Source organism: Phaethon aethereus (assembly GCF_964289735.1).
Source record: "Phaethon aethereus genome assembly, chromosome: 2".
Taxonomy (NCBI): Eukaryota; Metazoa; Chordata; class Aves; order Phaethontiformes; family Phaethontidae; genus Phaethon; species Phaethon aethereus.
In genome coordinates, this window is record NC_138582.1 from 129,058,067 (window position 1) to 129,077,791 (window position 19,725).

General features: G+C 39.7%; 1 protein-coding gene across 2 annotated transcripts in view; it reads left to right on the plus strand.

Annotated features, from left to right (window-relative positions):
- The window catches only part of THRB (thyroid hormone receptor beta), a gene marked incomplete at its 5' end in the record, with an annotated part of 35,296 nt that overhangs the window by 6,956 nt on the left and 8,615 nt on the right, over window positions 1-19,725 (plus strand). The window contains 4 exons of one of the 2 annotated variants that reach the window (XM_082014704.1): window positions 911-1,238; window positions 11,579-11,679; window positions 15,619-15,766; window positions 17,530-17,735. In XM_082014704.1, the coding sequence (XP_081870830.1) occupies window positions 911-1,238; window positions 11,579-11,679; window positions 15,619-15,766; window positions 17,530-17,735 (783 nt within the window). Of the gene's footprint in view, window positions 1-910; window positions 1,239-11,578; window positions 11,680-15,618; window positions 15,767-17,529; window positions 17,736-19,725 lie in introns of those variants that run through there. The other variant, XM_082014703.1, reaches the window with a different exon arrangement.

Consider the following 19,725-nt stretch of genomic DNA (forward strand, 5'->3'; position numbering starts at 1 on the left):
GTCAAAAAAGATACACCTCCAGAAGTAATTCATTACTAAAACGTAAAAGATAACAAAGCAGAATAGCAAAGCGATTAGCTTATTGATAATATTTATGCAGTGTTCTTTTTGCTGATTACATTATTTTGAAGCTTCCCACCTGTTGAACTTGATAGAAATTACCGTCCAAAATCACAGAAGTTTAGAAAAGCTGCTTTCCCATAAATGCATTATCAGGCAGTGGGGAGGATTGTGTTATGTGTGCAAGGCTGGGGAGATTCATGCATGTAATTCTGTAAAACAAAATCAATAAACCTGATGACAGATTAAGTTGCTAAATTTTGTCAAACTAGACTACTGTTTGGGTCATCAGCACAGCACTATTGGATTTTCTATGGTTTAATGCTGAAAAACAGGATTATTGATTTTAGGATTTTCAGCGTATCCCCTGTGGGAGTTCTTAAGCAGTCTTTATAATGCTTCACACTTAAGTTGACAACTGCAGTGACATAACTGTGTCCTCGCCTTAGTAATCATTTTCTAATCATATTGGAAAAGGCTGGAAATGGTTTATAAAATGATTATTCCAGACAAATGGGGGAACAGGAGGGTTGTCGGGACGTCGCTTCTTTGTCTGGTGGTCATTGCTACCTGCCTGCCGTCTTCCCTTGGAATTAACTTACAGTCACAGATTAGGACCTTTGACTGTCATAAATCTGCTTCCCAATATGTTTGACTGGCAGGGGACTTCACAAGCCGTCCCAATATAAATAGGATTTTAGTACATCAGGTGCTGCTCCAAAGTAAAACGGGCTGTTTTGCAGTCGACTTCGTTGGTGTATATTCATTGCTCCGTTCCATGTGTATGCATGCCTGCATGTGTATGCATGTGTGTGTGTACGTAAAGTAGAAGCTGAGATAGGGTAACAAAATGAACTACTGTATGCAAGAAATATATGAAGTGCACCCAGCTGCTGGTAGCAACTGCTACATGCAGTCCACTGATTATTGCACATATATTGAAGATAATCAGGGTTACAGCAGTTGTGATGCTCAGGTCCTGCACAGTAACAACATATATATGGAACAGGCCTGGGCGGTGAATCAGCCTTATACCTGTAGTTACCCTGGAAACGTGTTTAAAAGCGAGTACTCTGACATGGACATGGCCCTGAATCAGTACAACCAACCTGAATATTTCACCGAAGAAAAACCTACTTTTTCTCAAGTGCAGTCGCCATCGTACTCTCAGAAGAAAGGTAGGGGCAATTTATTTAAATAACAAAAAAAAAAAAAAAAAATCTCTCTGGTTTTGTTTTTGTTTTGCGTTAAACTTACAGTTTCATCAGTTGGCTGATATACATCTTTGAATGTGAAGGCTGCCTGTTCAAAATTGAAAGCAGCAGTAACATAGGTTGCTAGGTGATTGCAAGGTTTTCTGTGAGCAATGAGGATTTCCAAGCACTTTTTCTTAATCTATAAAAGACATTTGCAAATATATTGCTTGTTTTCTGCTTTCTGGGGCTATTAAGTTCATTTGCTATTCACCAGTGAGCTAGATAAAGTTTGTCTTCTGAAATGTCATCATTATGTATTCTGCATCTTAAATCTGTGTTTCTGATTACATACAAACAATTTGTGGGGGTCCTCATTATCAGTAAATGTGAACTCTGTTTACTTAGCAACTCCGGCAAAATATTTTGAAAATAGAACTGTAAATATGTATGGGAAAATGATTATGTTTAATAGAGTTACTGTCTTTTAAGCAAAAACCATGTCGTTTCTGATTATGCAAAGCAAAAAAGACTGAAAATTCAATAATAGATCTATGCAAGAAAGACTGTTCTGCATCCCAAAAGTTGATCTAATCAGTATGTTTGTGAGAGAGAATCGGAGTGCAATATCCGCTCCCTCAGGGTTAAATCATTGCCTGTTTTTAGAATTTATTCTTGTGCTTTCAAGTAAGCAAAGCAGGTTCAAAAAGAGCCCAAAATACCAGCAAACACTTGGAAATGTTTTCGGTGTTAATTTGTTCTGAACTCAGACAAGCAAACTGATGCATGCAGAGTATACGTTCTCTGTGTTTCTTCAAAATTGCATTATTAAAGAATAAAAATACACAGTCTGTTGCACCAACATGATGTCCTTTTTTCTGTTAAGACCAGATTTTCTGTGTGCAGTTATCCAAAACCCAGATGACTCTGATGTAACTAGGTAGAGAGAGAAAACACCATTTACTACTTTTAAAGTGGCTTTGTAGTAAAAAGTAGACTGCTCAATCTTACTAACTGCATGGAAAACTGAAATGTTTTCCTTTGTGCAGGCAATATTCATTAGCACTTAACTTAGTGCAATAAATCTGTATGTTCAGTAAAAAAATGTCTTTATTTTATACGTTGAGCAGCATTGTATTTCATAATAAAGAACTTCTTTTTTTTATCCTCTTTTAGAAAGCTGTAAGAACATGATGAAATTGTAGACTAAATATGTAGTTGTGAATAATGCATGCTTTTGCATTTTACAACATAGCTTTTTAAGGCTATTTACCTGCTATTGGGTTTTAACTGATGAATTTGTAACTATTTGTAGACTTTTCCTATGTCTTAATTTCAGATAAAGAAAAATAGTACTCAGGAATAACTTAGCAAAATAAAGACTTGCTATTGCAAAGTCAGTGAAGGAATATATTTTTCATAATGTTAAAGTTTATAAATAATAATTGATATACCTAGATCAGAGCTTGAAGTTATTTCAGTACTCAGACACCTGACATCTGCTCTGTTTAAAGTTCTTGTAGCTGTTTGGTTGAAAGAAACAGGGTTGTTTTTAAAAGCTGCTTGTCTGCCCTTGCTTTCTACTACCTCAGTTTCACTAAGAAATGGCAGTGAATTTTGGTGGAAGCCAGCTCTCAAGCGGACTTTTAATTGATCATTCACAGAGACTGAGCAGTGTGCTTTGGGATTCTTTAAAGCCTTATTACTGTGATAATCAATAAAAAGTTGCCTCCCTTCTGTCAAACCTTTTCAAATGCTGAGTTTGTTAAGCAGAAGAGATCTAAACTGTGTGGGACATGTGCTTCTTCTCTCTTTTTTTTTTAATTTCCATCTTTTAACCAAGCTATCATAAAACTAACGAATCTTTTAATCCTGTCCTAAGAACAGAAGGCTCTACACAGGGCATGTGTGTCTTTATTGATCCAGAATTGATTTGGGGGGGGGACAAGGGAGTTTGTTAGAGAAGCCTTGGTAATAGCCCATTAAAGCAAAATTAAGTCCATAAGCAGGTGTTCATGAGGAGTTTTGATTGTCACAGTTGGTATTTCTGTTAGTCCCCGGAAATTTGTAGTAATCTCAATAATATGCTGTTCAAATCAGACTGTACTTTTCAGTAGCACATGGAGCCTTTTCCTATCAGAACTTTTGCTAGTTATTAAATGGTTGAAGTCTTCTTTTCTCTCTGGGAAGGAAAAAGCATCAACATTAAATGCTCAAAAAATTATCATTTATGAAGGGGAGTTTAATTACTTCTCTGTCTTTATGACACTTTAAGAGAATTCAGAAAATAACTTTAAAAAACAAGAACCAAAGACCCCAACAATGTGTCACTAAAGAAAAAAAAAAAAGTAGTATTTAGAAAGTATAGCCAGTTATTCTAAAATATAAGAAAGCTCTTAAGCTGATCCAGTTATTACAGTACATTAAAAACTATTACTTTCTGATTATCTGTCACAAATTCTGATGAAAGACCTGAATTTTAAAGGAAAAAATTGTGCTCCAGAAAATCAAGAGGTGGAGGTGTGCTTTTAGCTTTGCATCTGCTTGTTGCTCTGTTATCTTTTGTGCTGTAGTGTACGCTGTTAAAAGGTAGCAGCAAAATACTCGTGCAATAGCTTACTGTTTTATTAAGGAAGCCCTTTTGGACCTGACCCTACCATAGGAGACAGGCAACCAGATACATCTTGTTTTCTACATGAGGCTGTGAAATCTGATGAGAACAGGGCTCATCATCGTGAGAACAAGGTGCTATTCCCTGTTTAGTCCCAGAGAGCTTAAACGGGAGTATTTTTCCTCTCTTACGGTGCTGCTGGCCATGGTGAGCTTGCAGAACTGCGCGCTGGATGGATGATGCTCCAGGGGAGCCCATGCCACCCTCTCCTTGCGCAGAGGCTGAGCAGACAAGCAAAAGTGTCTCCGTGTCTCCTCACGCCGCCCGAACAGTGAGGAGGAGTACCCAGTGACAGGGCGGAAGTAGTGCAAATCAGGAAAGTACAAAAGAAATACGTACAGAGGTCCGGAAACCTCAGTATCCCCACGTTTGGTGTGTGTGTGGAATATTTTGGTCATTTGGACAACATGGGAAAGAGGTCTGCAAAGTTAAAACCGGGATGAGAGTTGGCTTTTGCTTCCCTTTGCACAGTCATTTCCCAGACAAAGTTAACGAAAGATGCTCGGAGGTGTCTATGAAGTTAGGCTTTAACTTCAGACTCTGTGGGGTCGGACCAGAAGTAACCAGGGGCTGCCCCCCAAACCAGGAGTTTACAAGTGGGAATCCTTGAGTCGGGCTGTAGCAGTACCAGCTCCTCAGCCCTGCATCTCACCTTGCTTCTCAGAAACAAGGTGAGGTTAATGCCATCTCTTTAATGGCTCTTGGTATGTTGGGAGAATGGGGCTTTCAAAGTTATTGTTGTTGTTGTTATTGTAATTGTACTTATCATTATTATTTCCCTTTATATTTTCTTAGGCAATTTACATGCAGCTGAGAATATGTATTGTATGGCTGCTAGAGTGTGCGACTGAATTAGTCCAAACTGAGTTCTCAGCGGTATGAAGACATTAGGATACTTTCTGAATAGAAAATAAAACATGTCAAAATGTCTTCTCATCGGCACAGGGAGTGATTATATGCAGCGTCTGCATATAATCAATTTACAAAAGCACTTTGTCATCTTGGCCTTTGCAGCATAGCAGCTCCCACTATGTTAACAATTACTTTGGCTTTAAAAATGATTAATTTTGCTCTTGACCACCCATCTAAGAAGATAGCACTGATCAGAAAAATTGCATCTGATTCAGCAAATCATTATGCATTTAGAATTATATGTTTCTTTTTCAATAAAAGTGTCAGCGGAAAAAGTGTTTCCAGCTCCTTTACTGTAACCTTTCCACAACCAGATGAGGGATGGGAAAGTGAACTAAGTCATGCTTTGCTTTTGCATCAGTAGTAAAGCTGATGTCCAGTGAGGCTTAGATTTCTAAATAAGTTACTTGCAATACTAAGGTATGGTCTCTAAAAACATCTTAAGTAATTTTGGGGCAAAAAAATTGCATGGTCTGACTCTTACAGTAGTGCATTTTGTACCTGTAGTTAGTAATGGATGCGAGTACAGTACCGATCACAGCAGTTTAAGTGGTAACACAGTTTGGACTAAAATTTTTTTTCAGCACATTTGTGCAAAATGCGTTACTGTTGATAAGGTTTCTAACTCATCCCAAAGAAGTCATTGAGGGAGAAGAGACTATAAAAATGTTCCAAATTCTATCTTTGCAGAATCTCTTGCCAAATTTTAGTAAATCCATAAATCAAAGAATGTCAATAAAGATCTAATTGCAGACAAGCAAGCCAGTTAGCTAACAAGAATTGTGTGAGTCTGTTTAACAACATTCTCAGTGCTTCCAAGCTCGATGGCGAAATAAGCAATTTTTCTCAGTGGGAGTAATTTAAAGAAAGCGGGAGAGGATCAGTGTATCATCCCAGCCTTTCAGATCAACATTGATAATACCACAAACAAAAATGGAGTATGATTTTTCTCACTTGACTCTATGCTTTCTCTGATGAACACTCTGTTGAAGCTTTTTCTACACAAGTGTATCAAGGGTGATATCTGAGTGGTGCTTGTAATTTTTTTATAATTTGCAAAGAGTTACAGTGTGATTATGGAATTGGTAGAACAGCAGTACGAATTTTCTTTTCAGTTCTAATACAGCTGGAGATTCTTAAGGTAGTAATTAATTTCATCTTTTTCATTTTCATACTGCAGTGTCTAGTAAGTGAATACGAGCTTACTGTAAATCCTAAATTCTTCACTTTAGTGAGTGGTCTCTAGTCAGGCAAACCATACCAGATGGGGGAAGAAACGATGTCAGGGAATATATTTACTACATCACTCTGCCAGTGTACAGTGAAAATCAAAATACTGAATAATGGTCTTAAAACAGAAGTGTCCTTGTGCAATAGCAAAAAATGGCTTTTTCTGCTTGCAAGATATAAGCCTATGGTGGATCAGCAACAAGCTAATAAGGAACATCTGGTATGCAGACATAATTTGTTTGTCTCGATGCCACTCATATCCCTGTTAGGTAGTCAAATACGGTTTGGGTCCTGGAGTTTTTTTAAGGTGTGGTGTAAACCCTAAGCCAATATTACAGTATCTGTACAGAAACCTGGAGATGTAAAGTCTGTGCAGTGATACTTTAGCAAAACTGAAATCGGTTCTTGATTTTTCTCAAAACGTGCTTTTTTTTTTTTTTAATGTGTGCCAGGTACAGAGGGGAAAAAAAGTACTCTTTTTCAGGGGTTGTTTCATTTAAATAGCTTTTCTTTGCCTTGTTGCAGGGGGGCAGGGCAAGAATAGCCACCCAGTGTCATTTGTGTCTCTCCAATCTGTTACGCTGTGCAAGGTCACATATACTGCTTTAAGGTATCATTCCTGCAAATGGTAATTTGAGAGTGTAGGCATACAGTATTAATGAAACAGAGTACCTCAGATGACTGCATAGGTTAGCAGATCTCATTCTGTCCTTATGGCTGCTGGGGCAAACTCATTGCGCATTTTCCTATCAAAGGGAATTGTTTCTTGCCGTACCGCTACAAACCTACAGTTACGTTTTAAAATATACTGTAAATCGCCATCAAGATTGGTTGTAATGGATTATACAACATATTCTTCTAGATAGGAGCAAGTGGTTCTGCTGGGTACTTAGCCTTGCCAAGACAGTAAGATTAGGCGGACTGGCAGGTGGGAGTCTGGGGAGCAGAGGAGTTACTTTAGGCTGCAGGGGAAACACCAGACATGGCAGGTCAAGGTCATTCAGTGTGTGTTCTCCACTCAAAGCAAAGGTCCAAGGTGGACATTAGGATGCAATGTCAAGTCGTACTTGACAGAGAGTTAACTTTGAGGATCGTATGGGATGCACCAAATGATAGTCCATGAGGGTGCTAGAATACAGCAGATAGAAACTGGAAGACCAAGAAGCGATATTGGTTATTATTGTACAGTTCAGTGAGATTGGTGTTGCTTTTGAATGATTCCTCGTAGCAATTTACTTAGTAGGTTTTGACCAAGAAATAAAGGATGAAATATGAACACCAGAAATAGGAACCTACCCAGTGTTCCCAAGAGATTTGTCATCAGACATTCTTTTTCATAAGAGAACACCTGGGTTACTCTGTCCATACAGCATCTGCTTCTTCCACATAGGAGTTTTTATTTTAGATTCAGAGTTGTTAAACATGTAAAATACCAAAGTACTTGCTGAGGTGAGAGACAAGTCCCTATTAGTCTGCCCCTCCTCTTTTTTCCCCAAATGCTGCAAGGAGTGAGAGAAGTCTGTTGCTCTGCTTCTTACTCAAACCATCCAACAGACAACTCTGCTGCCATCCACAGCTTCCCCAAGAATCTCCACTGCATTATTCATAGCTTCCATGCTGGTACCAAGTTTAGAAAAACACTTGAATTTTCTCCTGCTGATATTGTTTCTAACTCTGAGTAGCAGCAAAAATGCACTGAGGCTGCTTATCTGCACGTCTTAGAAATGAAATTTCATTGAATTTATACAGAGGTCAGATGGATATTTGCAACTGCCAGAAGTTTTTTACAGTGGATGTTACGGTTTGTGAGAACTTAATCTAAGTCCCCTTATTCCTCATGGCATGATGTCTGTTTGTCTTAATTACATCTTTTTAAAATAATGCTCAAGGTCCAATTTTCCTACTTTCTAGCAGTTTCTGACCCCATTAGCTGTTGAAAGGAGGGTTAAAAATGTACAAAAGTGTGGATATCACTCTCAGACTTGTAATAGAAAAAAGATGTTTATTGCACACTTTTATTGCCAATGATTTCTTGCAACAAGATTTTTCTGTCCATGTTTCCTGTTGATTCAGTAGAAGAGTTCAAAGTCTGTGCTTACCTTGTAACATGGGTACAATCCTGCAAAAGTGATGAACATAATATGTAACATTTTAAGTAGCTTAAATAGCTGGCACCTAACACTTCGATGCAGCAAAATGGGGAGTGTGGTTGCATGCAAGGATGCTGGTTTTAGTTTCTGACTAGGAGCGCCTGTAGGAGTTTTGTCTTTTCTGCCAAATTGGAAGCTGTTTCCTGGGTTGGACAAAGTCATGAAACTCCAAGAAGGAGATGGACATCTGTGGTAACATGCGCAAGCTACCGTATATATTTAAGGAAGTGGTTTAGACAAGTGGTCTCCTGCCCCTCCAGTAGAATAAAGCTGCCATTACATGAGGAGTGCTAACCAGATTATATACTTCATGAAATATCAAGGCATTTAGTTCAGAAGTAGCTCTTGAGGAAGCAAACCAGGGATACTGAATTTTAGAGGACATACTCTACAGTAGGCTAAGTCTGTGTTTCATGAATAGCAGTAACCAGCAATAACAAGAAGCCATTAATCTTTACAAGAAATTTAGTGGAAAATTCTGCATCCCTTTGCTGACTCTGCGGCCTCCTTTATCAGCTCCATGTTGTGTATGTGTTGCATGTGCAGAGGCAGGTGTGAGCAGAAGCGGGGCAGGATGGAGATAATAGCCTCTGCTAATCCCCCACTGGCATAATGTCCATTAGGAGTCAGTGATGTAAATTAGAGTCGAAACCCTGCTGTCTCTCTTCCCTCAAGGTCACAGAACCAGCTCCACATGTCCACCAGTCTTTATCCAAGCACAACTTGTTCATCATGGAGAAACGTAACCTGACTGTAAATCTGATTTTTTGCTGTATTATAGATTGGTATGACACATCAGTAGGATCTCAGGTCACTCTCTCACACTCCACTTCCCTTTCCGATGCCAGTAGGAGTGTTGGCAAACATGAGATTCAGGTACCTAGGCATGGCTTCAGAGTGCTCCTGCTTCCCAGCGGTACAGAAGAGGGATATATGTTCCTCTGTAATTTGAGTTTCGCATAATTATGCTCAAATGAGACATATGAAGTAGACCATACAAATACTTCCTGCCGCCTTCTTTACTCTCTCCTAATGCACTCACCAGCACCCCAAAAGTTCAAGTATTTTAAGCTCAGTTAATTTCAAGTATTTTCTCTCTGATTTGGTCTTTTCTTTCTGGAGAACCTCTGGCAAGCGTAGCCTTAGGAAGGCACTTTCATTTAAGCTGTCTGTTACTGAGCTGACCCTCTGGCATGTTAGTCACAGGAAGATGATGGCCACCCCTGTTGCAGCATCCTCCAACAGCCTTCTGCTGCCCTGAGTCCTGTTGCTGGTTGCCGTCCATGTGACTGCAGTGTGCCAAGTCCCCGAGCTGTATCGAGCCGTAGCGGTATGAGGGCTGCATAAAGACAGCAAGCTTGGAGTCTTGTCTAACCTGTGGTGCTACAGCGGGGTTCAGCAAGTCAGTGGCAAAGGGTAGTGTTACAGGCAGCCACATCCAAAGGACTCTTCCCTCATTGCACTCATAAATTGCACTCAGCCAATTGGCAGGTGATGCAAAACTGTGAGTGGTGGCTGATACCTCAGATGGGTGTGCTGCCATTCAGAGCAACCAAGGCAGACTGGAGAAATGGGATAAGAGGAATCTCTTGAAGATCATCAAAGGGAAATGCCAAATACTGCACTGGGGGAGGAATAATGAATTATTCCAGTACAAGCTGGGTCTTGACCGGCTGTAAAGCACTTTGCGTTGAAGTACTTGGGGGTTCTTACTGGGCAGCAAGTTGAACATGAGCCAGCAGTGTGTCCTTGAGCCAAGGAATGTCAGCAGCATCCTGGTCTGCATTAGAAAGATCATCACCAGCAGGTTGAGGGTGGTGATCCTTCCCCTCTGCTCAGCTCTGGTGAAACACATCTGCGGTGTTGGGTCCAGTTCTGGGCTTTCCAGTACAGGAAAGACATGGACATACTGGAATGAGTCCAGTAAAGGGCCAGAAAGAAGATGAAGGGACTGGAGCATCTGTTCTGTGAGGAGGGACTGAGAGAGCTGGGACTGTTCAGCCTTGAGCAGAGAAGGTTCAAGGTGGGGGTCTTGTCAATGTGTGCAAGTATCTGATCCCCCATCATGTAGACGATAAAGCCAGACTCTTCTCAGTGGTGCTCAGTGACAGGACAAGAGGCAATGAGCACAAATAGAAATACAGGGAATTCCTTCTGAAAACAATAAAATGACCAAGCACTTGCACAGATTGGCCAGAAAGGTTGTGGAGTCTCTATCCTTGGACATACTCAAAAGCCATCTGCACATGGTCCTGGGCAACTGGCTCTAGGTGGTCCTGCTTGAGCAGGGGGTTTGGACCAGATGACCTTCAGAGGTGCCTTCTAACCTCAGCCGTTCTGGGATTCTGTGAAACATTTACTACACTTTAATAATCTTATGTGGCCACACAAACAGGTCCACTTTTCCTCTCTCCCCTCAAAGTGAATCTGATATCTCTTGTGTTACATCTTTATCGAGAGATTTTTCAGAAGGAAAACTTATGTACTATGGGAACACTTGCTTTGGAAGGTTTGTATTTTACCTTGTTTAAAAGTTCTCCTTAGTTTAGAATTATTTTTCGTTGCCATCAGAATTGTTTTGGTTTTTTGCTCAAATTGAAAATATGTTTATGTTATCAAAACAAATGTCATTGTGGGAAAAGAACCAAGCATTGCCAATGTTTTTCATAGCAGTAATATTTGATTTCACTTGTTGGGCATCTGGTAAACCACTTCAGAAGAGAAAATGTCGAACACATGTATGTACACACACGCATATTTGAATGGCCATGAATTTTACCCTAAATTCAGGCTATATTAAATGTTCCTGCAGAACACGCCTAGGTCAGGTATGATCAATAAAGCTTGGGCTATCTGTTGCTGGTACTTCTCTAACCACACCTGTGGAGCTGTTTGGAAACAAATGATCTCTCAGATTTCTTACTACCAGCTCCCTGAGTCACCCTGCAACCTGGCATCTCATCTTCAGTATGCAAGTATATCGTGTTTTTGTGAAACAGAAAAAACAAATATATTGTATGTCTCGCTGTTATTTTATTTTTTCATGTGAAAGCATCTGAGGTAAAAATAAATGTATGTATTTTTCTGAGGTAATATTTCACTTGGGAGAGAGCAGTCATATTCTAACTTCTCCCTCTTGACCAGTAGATGCTGAAACAGTCTGAAAAGTAGAAGATATTATAGACTATGTTTAAATAAATTTGTAACATAGTATGAGCTTTTTATTCGAGAAAGTCAGTGAGTTCAGAAGTATGAGGCTGGTAGACAAGATCTGCAGTGGATTTTAATATAATATTTTTATATCAAATGTATCATACCACTTTATATCGAGTTTACATGCCACATTCTCTTTTTCTTTACAGGGTATATACCCAGTTACTTAGACAAGGATGAGCTATGTGTAGTATGTGGGGACAAAGCCACCGGATATCATTATCGCTGCATCACTTGCGAAGGTTGCAAGGTAAATGGCACAGTGGGAAAGTGGGAATCAGAAATAGCTGTCCAGCTCCTCCATTATACAGACTTCCTGAACTGTGCTGTCAAATAAAACAAAGACAGATTAGGAGCGAATAAGAACATCCAGTACTGATGATAAGCCTTATCTGGCTATGCCGCTGCTCTTCATATGCATAAGGAATATAGTTGATTTTTGCAATGTTTGCATCTGAAAAGAAAACGAGAAATGTAGATTTTTGTTGCTGCCGTTTAATTGTTAGCTTTTACATTTCCATTTTTTAATGTTTCGTTGGCCATGTTCTCAGCCAGTGTACATCAGCATACTCCCAGCAACTCCAGTGAAGCTGTTTATGCAATAGCTGAGATTCTGCCTATGGCCATGAAGAGTCTGTAGCGATTAACAGTGTTCCAGTGCCTCTCATCATCACTGTGAAGAAGCAAAAAGCAAAATCCCTTCCACATGCTCATACAACAGTAACATCCATCACTGTGGGAAACACTGACACCCAGTTAAAACAGCTTCAAAAAGATTTTGACTTCTTTAATTTAAGCATATTGAAATGTGCTTTCAGCCATAAATTGCATCTCCAAAGCTACATGCAAAATTAAAAAAAGAGATTGCTTTGGGCAAGTAAATGAAAAAAAAATTGAGTAACACAATCAGGCACATCTTATGTGATTACACTGCTATAAATTTTCCTGAATAGCTTGCGATCCTTTAAGAAAGCTATTCTTTCCTGCAGAAAATAAAAAATTATTGTTTTTCTAAACAAATGGGACCACACATGTCATGGACTAGTGTCATGGGACTAAGCCACAAAAGTCGTATTCTGTTCATCCCCAAAGTCAGGAATATTTGGATATAAGATTTTGGCTTTGGATTGGCTTTAAGAGCCCCACATCACAGTAACTCTTGTGTTGAAGTAGTTCCTTCAGTTGTACAGCATTGGCCTAAGTTACATTTATGAAATGCACAAAGACCTAAATATCCTATGTATAGCAAATTTGTGGTAATATTCATAATGGTTTTATACACATACATACATAATACGTACAAAAAAATACATATATCTGAAAAAAACTGTGGAACTGAACAAGTCATTCTTACACATTCTCATCCCATATACCAGATAACAATACATAAAATGTATGAATATGACTTAATTCAGATATAATGAGAAGTAAGCAACACTGGCATTATGAATATCTTTTGCTCCCAGCTGAGCAGCTATATTTCTCGCCAGCTTTCCTGCTAAGGTTTTTGTTACTCCAACTGAAGTATTTCTTTTTATGCCTACCAGCTATTTAAAAGATAGAGCATACAAAATGCACTTTTATCTTCAGACACAGTTCTTCTGTCTGCTGTACAATTTAAAATAATGCTTATGTATACAAGGAACTAAGCTAACAATTTGCAAAAAGTAATTAATGTCTTTCTCCTACTTACAGTTGGTTTACAAACAGATGATTTTGTTTTGTTTTGTTTTGATTTGTGGTTCTTCTTGCAAATGTATTCATTGTACAAGATGGGGGTTTTTGTGGACAATTTCAACCCATGCTTTGGAGGATCTGCATACATGCTTCCAAGTTATATGATTTATCAGCAAAGCTATATGCAATCAGTTCTCAATGAATTTGACATTTACTAGTTGCTTCCACCCAAAATCATTTGAATTTTGTAGGAACATTAATCAGGGCTGACAGCCAAAAATTTGTTTTGGCAAGTGCTTTCACGAACAAAGCATCCTCACACATGATTTCTGCAGAGTAAATTGTAAGGAATTTAAATGCAAATAAACCAACAGTGAGTTCTGATGTCACTGAAATGTTTCTCCAGACTGTACCCATTGCATCTATTGCTAAACAGGTGCATAGTAAAGGAATTTGGGAAAAGAGCAGTTGCCTTATAATAAAATGCGCTTTCTTTTTTTGATGAAAATAACACTTCTGTGAAGAAGTGTTTGGACAAACATAGAGAGCAGCTTCCTTATCACATTGTATCTAGAGATGATCAAAGATTTTTTTTTTAAATGTTTCTGAGAAATGCAAAGAAATGGAAAGATGAAATGTGCTGGTCCATGCACCAGTGGTGAAGAGCCTTGCCATTGTAAAGGTCGAGCTACATTAAATCCCATGCAAGGTGAGGAAAACAGAAGTTCAGTACCAGTTCCTGAGATTCATCAGAGATTTTTTCCATCTCTTGCTGTAACTAGAGTTTACCCTGTGTTCCTGGTTGTCCAGAGCTGTCTTTGATCTTCAGGGAGAAGAGGGGCAGATCCTGTCTCTAGGAAGTTGTCACAGGGTTCAGAGTGGATCCAAAACCAGTTGTTGGGTAGATGAGAATCGGAGACCTGATCCAAACCCCACATGAGGACATCTTGCCTGTGATTTCCTCTATTTTAGTTCAACCCAACAGGTCCCAGTCTTGCAAAGGCTCACACACATGCTTTATGCAACTTAGTTTAATTGACATTTCAGGTTTTATCATTATTAAGGAAGAAAGAGTTGTACTCTTAGGTCAAGCTGGATCTTGGAAGATAAAACTCTAACAGAGGGCAAGGCTCTTTATTGTCTTCACTGGACTTAGGAGCTTAAGTTGAAATACAGACTTATCCATACGTCTTATTTCAATGCTCTGCCTGAAAAGAAATTACACACTGCTATAAGATTTTACCAGGTATTATTTAACATAATTAAAACCAGACCTTTTGCCTAGTGAAGTGAAAAGACTATTCATTAGATAAAATCCCAGCTGAAGCATCTATTAATTAGGTAAAACCTCACTTGAATTTTGCCATTGTTTTCACTGAAACCAAAGCCATTCTCAGTGGCCTCAGTCAAACAGGAACAGGGTCCCAGTGTGTTCTCTATGTCAAGGTGGTCCCAAGCTGCATTGCTTAATGTAGATTGTCTCAAACAATAGTGAAACTTGAAATTAAAGTGAAGTCTGAATTTCTTGCTATACAGCCTATTTCGTCCATATCTTGCAGTCTTGGGCAGTTTATCCAGCTCTTGCGGAAGTCAATGAAAAAAGTCATGTTGAAATTAGTACCAAGATAGGTCCGTAATGTTCAGAGATAAGCTGTATCTGATTTCTTTACCTAAGGCCAGGGTCTATGGGTTGTATAAATCAGTGAATTCAGTGGAGCTACATTAGTTCACATGAGCTTAGGATCTGACCTCATATACATGTTGCAATTGGCAATATAGATCTGTATTATGATAAATAGATAGATAGATAGATAGAATTTATATATAGAGGGATTTTTATTGGTGATCTTTGTTTTGAATACAGAGGTCTGTGGCAAATACGAATTAAATCCTCTTCTCAGAAATGCAGATAATTTTTTAATTCTGGATCCATTATTTAGAACTAAGCTCAAAGACTGTGTAAATTGTGTTTGCAAAATTCTTAGTCTTGCCCACGGTTGGTTGGTTGGTTATTTGGCTTTGACGGAAAGGAAGGAGTAGAACTGTTTGTTCTTAATCCTTTAGCAGCACATAAAATACCACTATTTGCAGAAGCTGCTCAAAAGTATGTATATGCCTCTTAATATCCCTCAAAATGACTATGTAATTTAGAAAGTGGCTCAAAATAAACTCTCTAGTTCAAATACAAAGAATTTTAATACACAGAAACATAAGACTTCAAGAAGACATGTAGGCAGTATTTGTCCCTCAAGACAGCATTACTTATGCCTTTACTTACCTAAGATGTCTATATATAGTTTTTAATTTTTCAGGAGGAAATGTTTCGTGAAACTCAGAAAAGAAATGCCATACTCTATAAAACTGGTTTGTTCTTTTCCTCTTTGAGAGTTTAATGGAATGAAGTATGTTACCTTGCATACCTAGATACATTCCTACCAAACCAAAGTGGCTCCCAATTTGAAAAAATTGCACAGTGCTAATGCTTTCCAATGTATTTATTTGTTGCACTTAGGGTTTTTTTAGAAGAACCATTCAGAAAAACCTCCATCCAACCTATTCCTGTAAATATGAAGGAAAATGTGTGATAGACAAAGTAACAAGAAATCAGTGCCAGGAATGTCGCTTCAAAAAATGTATCTTTGTTGGCATGGCAACAGATTGTAAGTATATTTTCCTGGTTTTCTTTCTTTTCTTTTTTTTTTTTTTGATGTGTGTGCTTAAAGTATGTTGATTGGTGAAGATTGTTAAAGTAGAGCAGAACTGCTAGCACTTTTTTGTTTTTAATAACTTGTACTGGGGAATTATGCTCATTGCATCAACCCATTTTCATAGGGCTGTAATTTTTTGTTTATCCTTCACCGGGCTGCACCTTTTCTTGGCCTTATCAGGCTGAGTGACCGTAGGAACGTTCACTCTTTGGAGGAGAGGAGGGAGAAATACATCTGGATGGACACTTTGCTTGAGAAAAAACACCTTGTTTAGAAAATTCTGGAGGATGTGAAATTGAATGTCGTTGTATGAGTCATCCTGCAGTTGTTTGTTTTATTTTTAGCCCTGAAGAAGTTATCTACTGCAAAGAATTCAACTCTGGTTCTAAAGAACTAGAAAATATGGCTGTAAGATTAACCCTTTTAGGGGTCGTCTTTTCCTTCAGTTGCACAAGGATTTACACCGATAACTTCAGTTAGTGCAAATGGGAGGAAGTCACGTAAAACCTCCTGTGCATTAATGTTAATGGTTGTTGCTGGCATAATCCTCTGCAGAAGAACTGGTGGGAAAACAGGCCAAATAAACAACAGAAAAATGTTCTAACTTAGTATTTTTCATTTTTAATGTAACGTATAACAGTGCCTTCTCTCTAGAGGGAAATAGAAGAAATGACACAATTTCATTTTAGCCAGGTAGACCTTCAGGAAGAGGGTCTGGATCACCCTGGGTCACCAGTTCACACCCAGCCCGGTCTGACACAGCAGGCAGCCAGGTAGTGGCAGCACAGAGTGAGAAGTTCCTCGGAGTCTGGTCCTCACCAGCAGGTGCCATGGCCATAAAGCTGCTGTGGCCTTTGTACGTGCCAAAGGAGCTGTCACTGAGCGCGGCGGACAGGCCAGCTTTCCCCCAACGTGAGAAGGGTTTCTACCACCTTTGAGTTAAAACGTGTGAACAGAAGCGTGTAAGTAGGGCTTTTGTTGCACCTGCCTGCCACCAGTTGTGGATCAGAATGGTCCTCCTCTGCTAAAGCGGGCCAGTCTGTTTAAATGGCCTAATCACATTTGTGTGGAAAAGAGGATAAAAATTCAGTGGTGGTCAGAGATGTGCAGCCCTGGGGCCTGTGTGTCTGGCATCACTGGAAATAGCAGGGCTCTAGGGGAATGCTACAGACCGGCACCATTTGTAGAGTTTAAGGAAAGAGCTGAAGGCAGATTGTTTCTGATCGTGTCATGCAACAGGTAGTTGAGCCTCCTGTGAATAAGTACTCATGCTTTCTTAAATCCATGTTACCTTCTGCTGGCTTACACATTCTACACAACTCAGAGCAGTGAGTGAGCTGATCCTACTTTAAAGAAAATAAAAATGCATCTTTCCCAACATGGATTACCTCAGGTCCATTATAGGAGCACTTTGTCTGAGTCCTCACAAAGCTTTTACATATTAGTTTTATTGGTGGAATAAGCCACTGAAGGCAATGGCAGTATACAAAAGGTTACCAGAAGGGTAAGTGGTTCTTTGCGATCCAGATTTCTGAGAAAATGAAGTATGGAGGGAGAAATAAGAGAACTGTGTCAACTGTGGGTCTTACCAAAGTACTTCTTTATTGATTAGTTAAGGTGTTTGTAATCAGTTAGAATCTCAGGCATAGAAGAGACTAAAGTGCAGACAGCCTTAAGACCTTCTTGCCATTTTTATATGCTTTTTCACCTGCTAGTGGTGTTGGATGACAGCAAGCGGTTGGCAAAGAGGAAGCTGATAGAAGAAAATCGAGAGAAGAGACGTCGAGAAGAGCTGCAGAAAACCATTGGGCACAAACCAGAGCCAACGGATGAGGAATGGGAGCTCATCAAAATTGTTACTGAAGCACATGTGGCCACCAATGCACAAGGAAGCCACTGGAAGCAGAAAAGGAAATTTCTGGTGAGGACTGTAGCCTTTTACACTGTTCTTGGAGCCAGGTTCCTTTCTTTCTTCTGAAGTCCCTTCCCAGCATTGCAACCCCAGAGAGGGTGTATTGACATTTATGAAAAACGGATCATTTTTATAGTTACTAACTTGCTTATTCTTGCCTGAAGCTCAGTGTTTGATCAACCCATGTATTTCAAAAGATAAACAGCATGTTGCTAAGTTCAGGCTTACCCAGCTGGATACTTTTAATGTGCTATGATAAGAAAAAGTAGAAAAATTGTTTCACTCCTGATTAACAACAGTAGCAGTCTATAATGCATACGTATTTTTTATATCTAGGGATAGTCATCTTTATTAGGGACTAGCATACAACATACTGTGTTAAAATAACGTAAAGTTTTAGGTGAAAGCTGCTATTTTTTATTAATAACTCATGTTTTTTCCTTCCGTGGTCCAAAGTGAACACATTAATTAAAACAAATTTGGCAAAGAAAAGTGAATTTCAGTGAAAACAGGATGATGCATACATGATAGCATTGGGATTTCAAGACTACAAGACGACTGAAGTTTTCAGCCTATAACTAAGGATCAGAAAATAAATGCTGATTTGTGGTGCTCAGCCTTAGAAAAGGATTTATTTGATTTTTCTAAATAAATTTTTAAAGGAAATAAGAATGCAAAATGCTTATACAGCACAAAAGAGGGATTATAGACTGCATTTCAGGAATACACAGGAATCGTTAACAGTCTGTATACCAAATCAGGTAGAGAATACTCATTTTTTGCAAGCCTAGGCTCCTGCTGCCTAATTCACCATGGGAATCTCAATCCACAGTTAAATTGCTAAAGGCTGATGCCTTTTATGTTGTTTTGTTAATTCCAGTGGCACTGTCTAAATTTCTATATGAATGGCTGCATGTTTGTAGTAGCATGCAGTCGGGAAACCACAGCCAGTGATTGCTGGCAAGACTCAGCAGAGCACTTTCCAGTGGTGCTGTACCACAAGGTTTGTGGTGCTGGTTTTAGCAGACCAAGAAGCAGCTGCAATAGTGCGTTTGGTTACTTAGGCAGGAGTGCTGTTCTTTCTGTATCTCCTCGTTTCGGATAAAGCATGGGGAGCTTGAGGTTCAGGCTGGGAATGAGGACATGGGCAGAAAGCTGGTAGGGACTGGGACACGTAAAATGTCATTGTTGAGGGAGTTCAGGTTCTGGAGACAGTCACGGCAGAGGGGGAGCCTCCAGCAAAGGGTGCCCAGAGTCAAGGCATGTAACAACAGGGCTACTGGGAGAGGGGACAGGTGGGGCAGAGGCAGGGGTGGGAGCTGTAATGGACACCTCAGAAACCAGCTGTGACTTCCACAGCTGGTTCCTAGGCCGGACCAAACTGCTTTTGGTGCAGCCCTTGATGCAGGGCCTCCTGGTTCTTTGCAGCGCTCACATGCTGAAGCACAGTGGTTTCAAGGCAAGTGTAGGGACCTCACTGGCACCTTCCAGTGAGCACAGAAAGGAAAGTCCAGGATGGCCTGCCAACCCCAGGTGGAGGGCTTTGAAAGCTTCTGCTGGAAGCTGTTGAAGAGCAGGAGATGACCGCACACCCCAGGAGCTGTGGGTCAGTCCTTAGACGGCTGAGACTGGTTCTTCAGCAGCAGGAGCTCCTCTGAGGTCTGGATCTCTTTTCCTGTTGAGGTGAGTTAGGTGCCAAGGGCTTTCCAGTTGCATGCCCTTCTGGAGTGTGTTAGCTTTAGCTAGCGATCTTGACTTCTTTTGGCTTTCGCAAGAAAATACTGTGTTCTTTCTTTTTCTCCCTAACAATGTTATGCATGGTTTTAAGCATTTGGTCTTCTTGCTTGGAAGTGATGAAGGTTGTTTATCATGAGCGCACAGACAATGTGGTTTAGTTTCCCAAGATTCAGGGAGGGAGGGAGCCTAGAACTGGGATTATTTGAGTTTTTTAGTAGGAACCATCAGATAATTGAGCCCAGTCCTCTTCATTGTTCCTTCA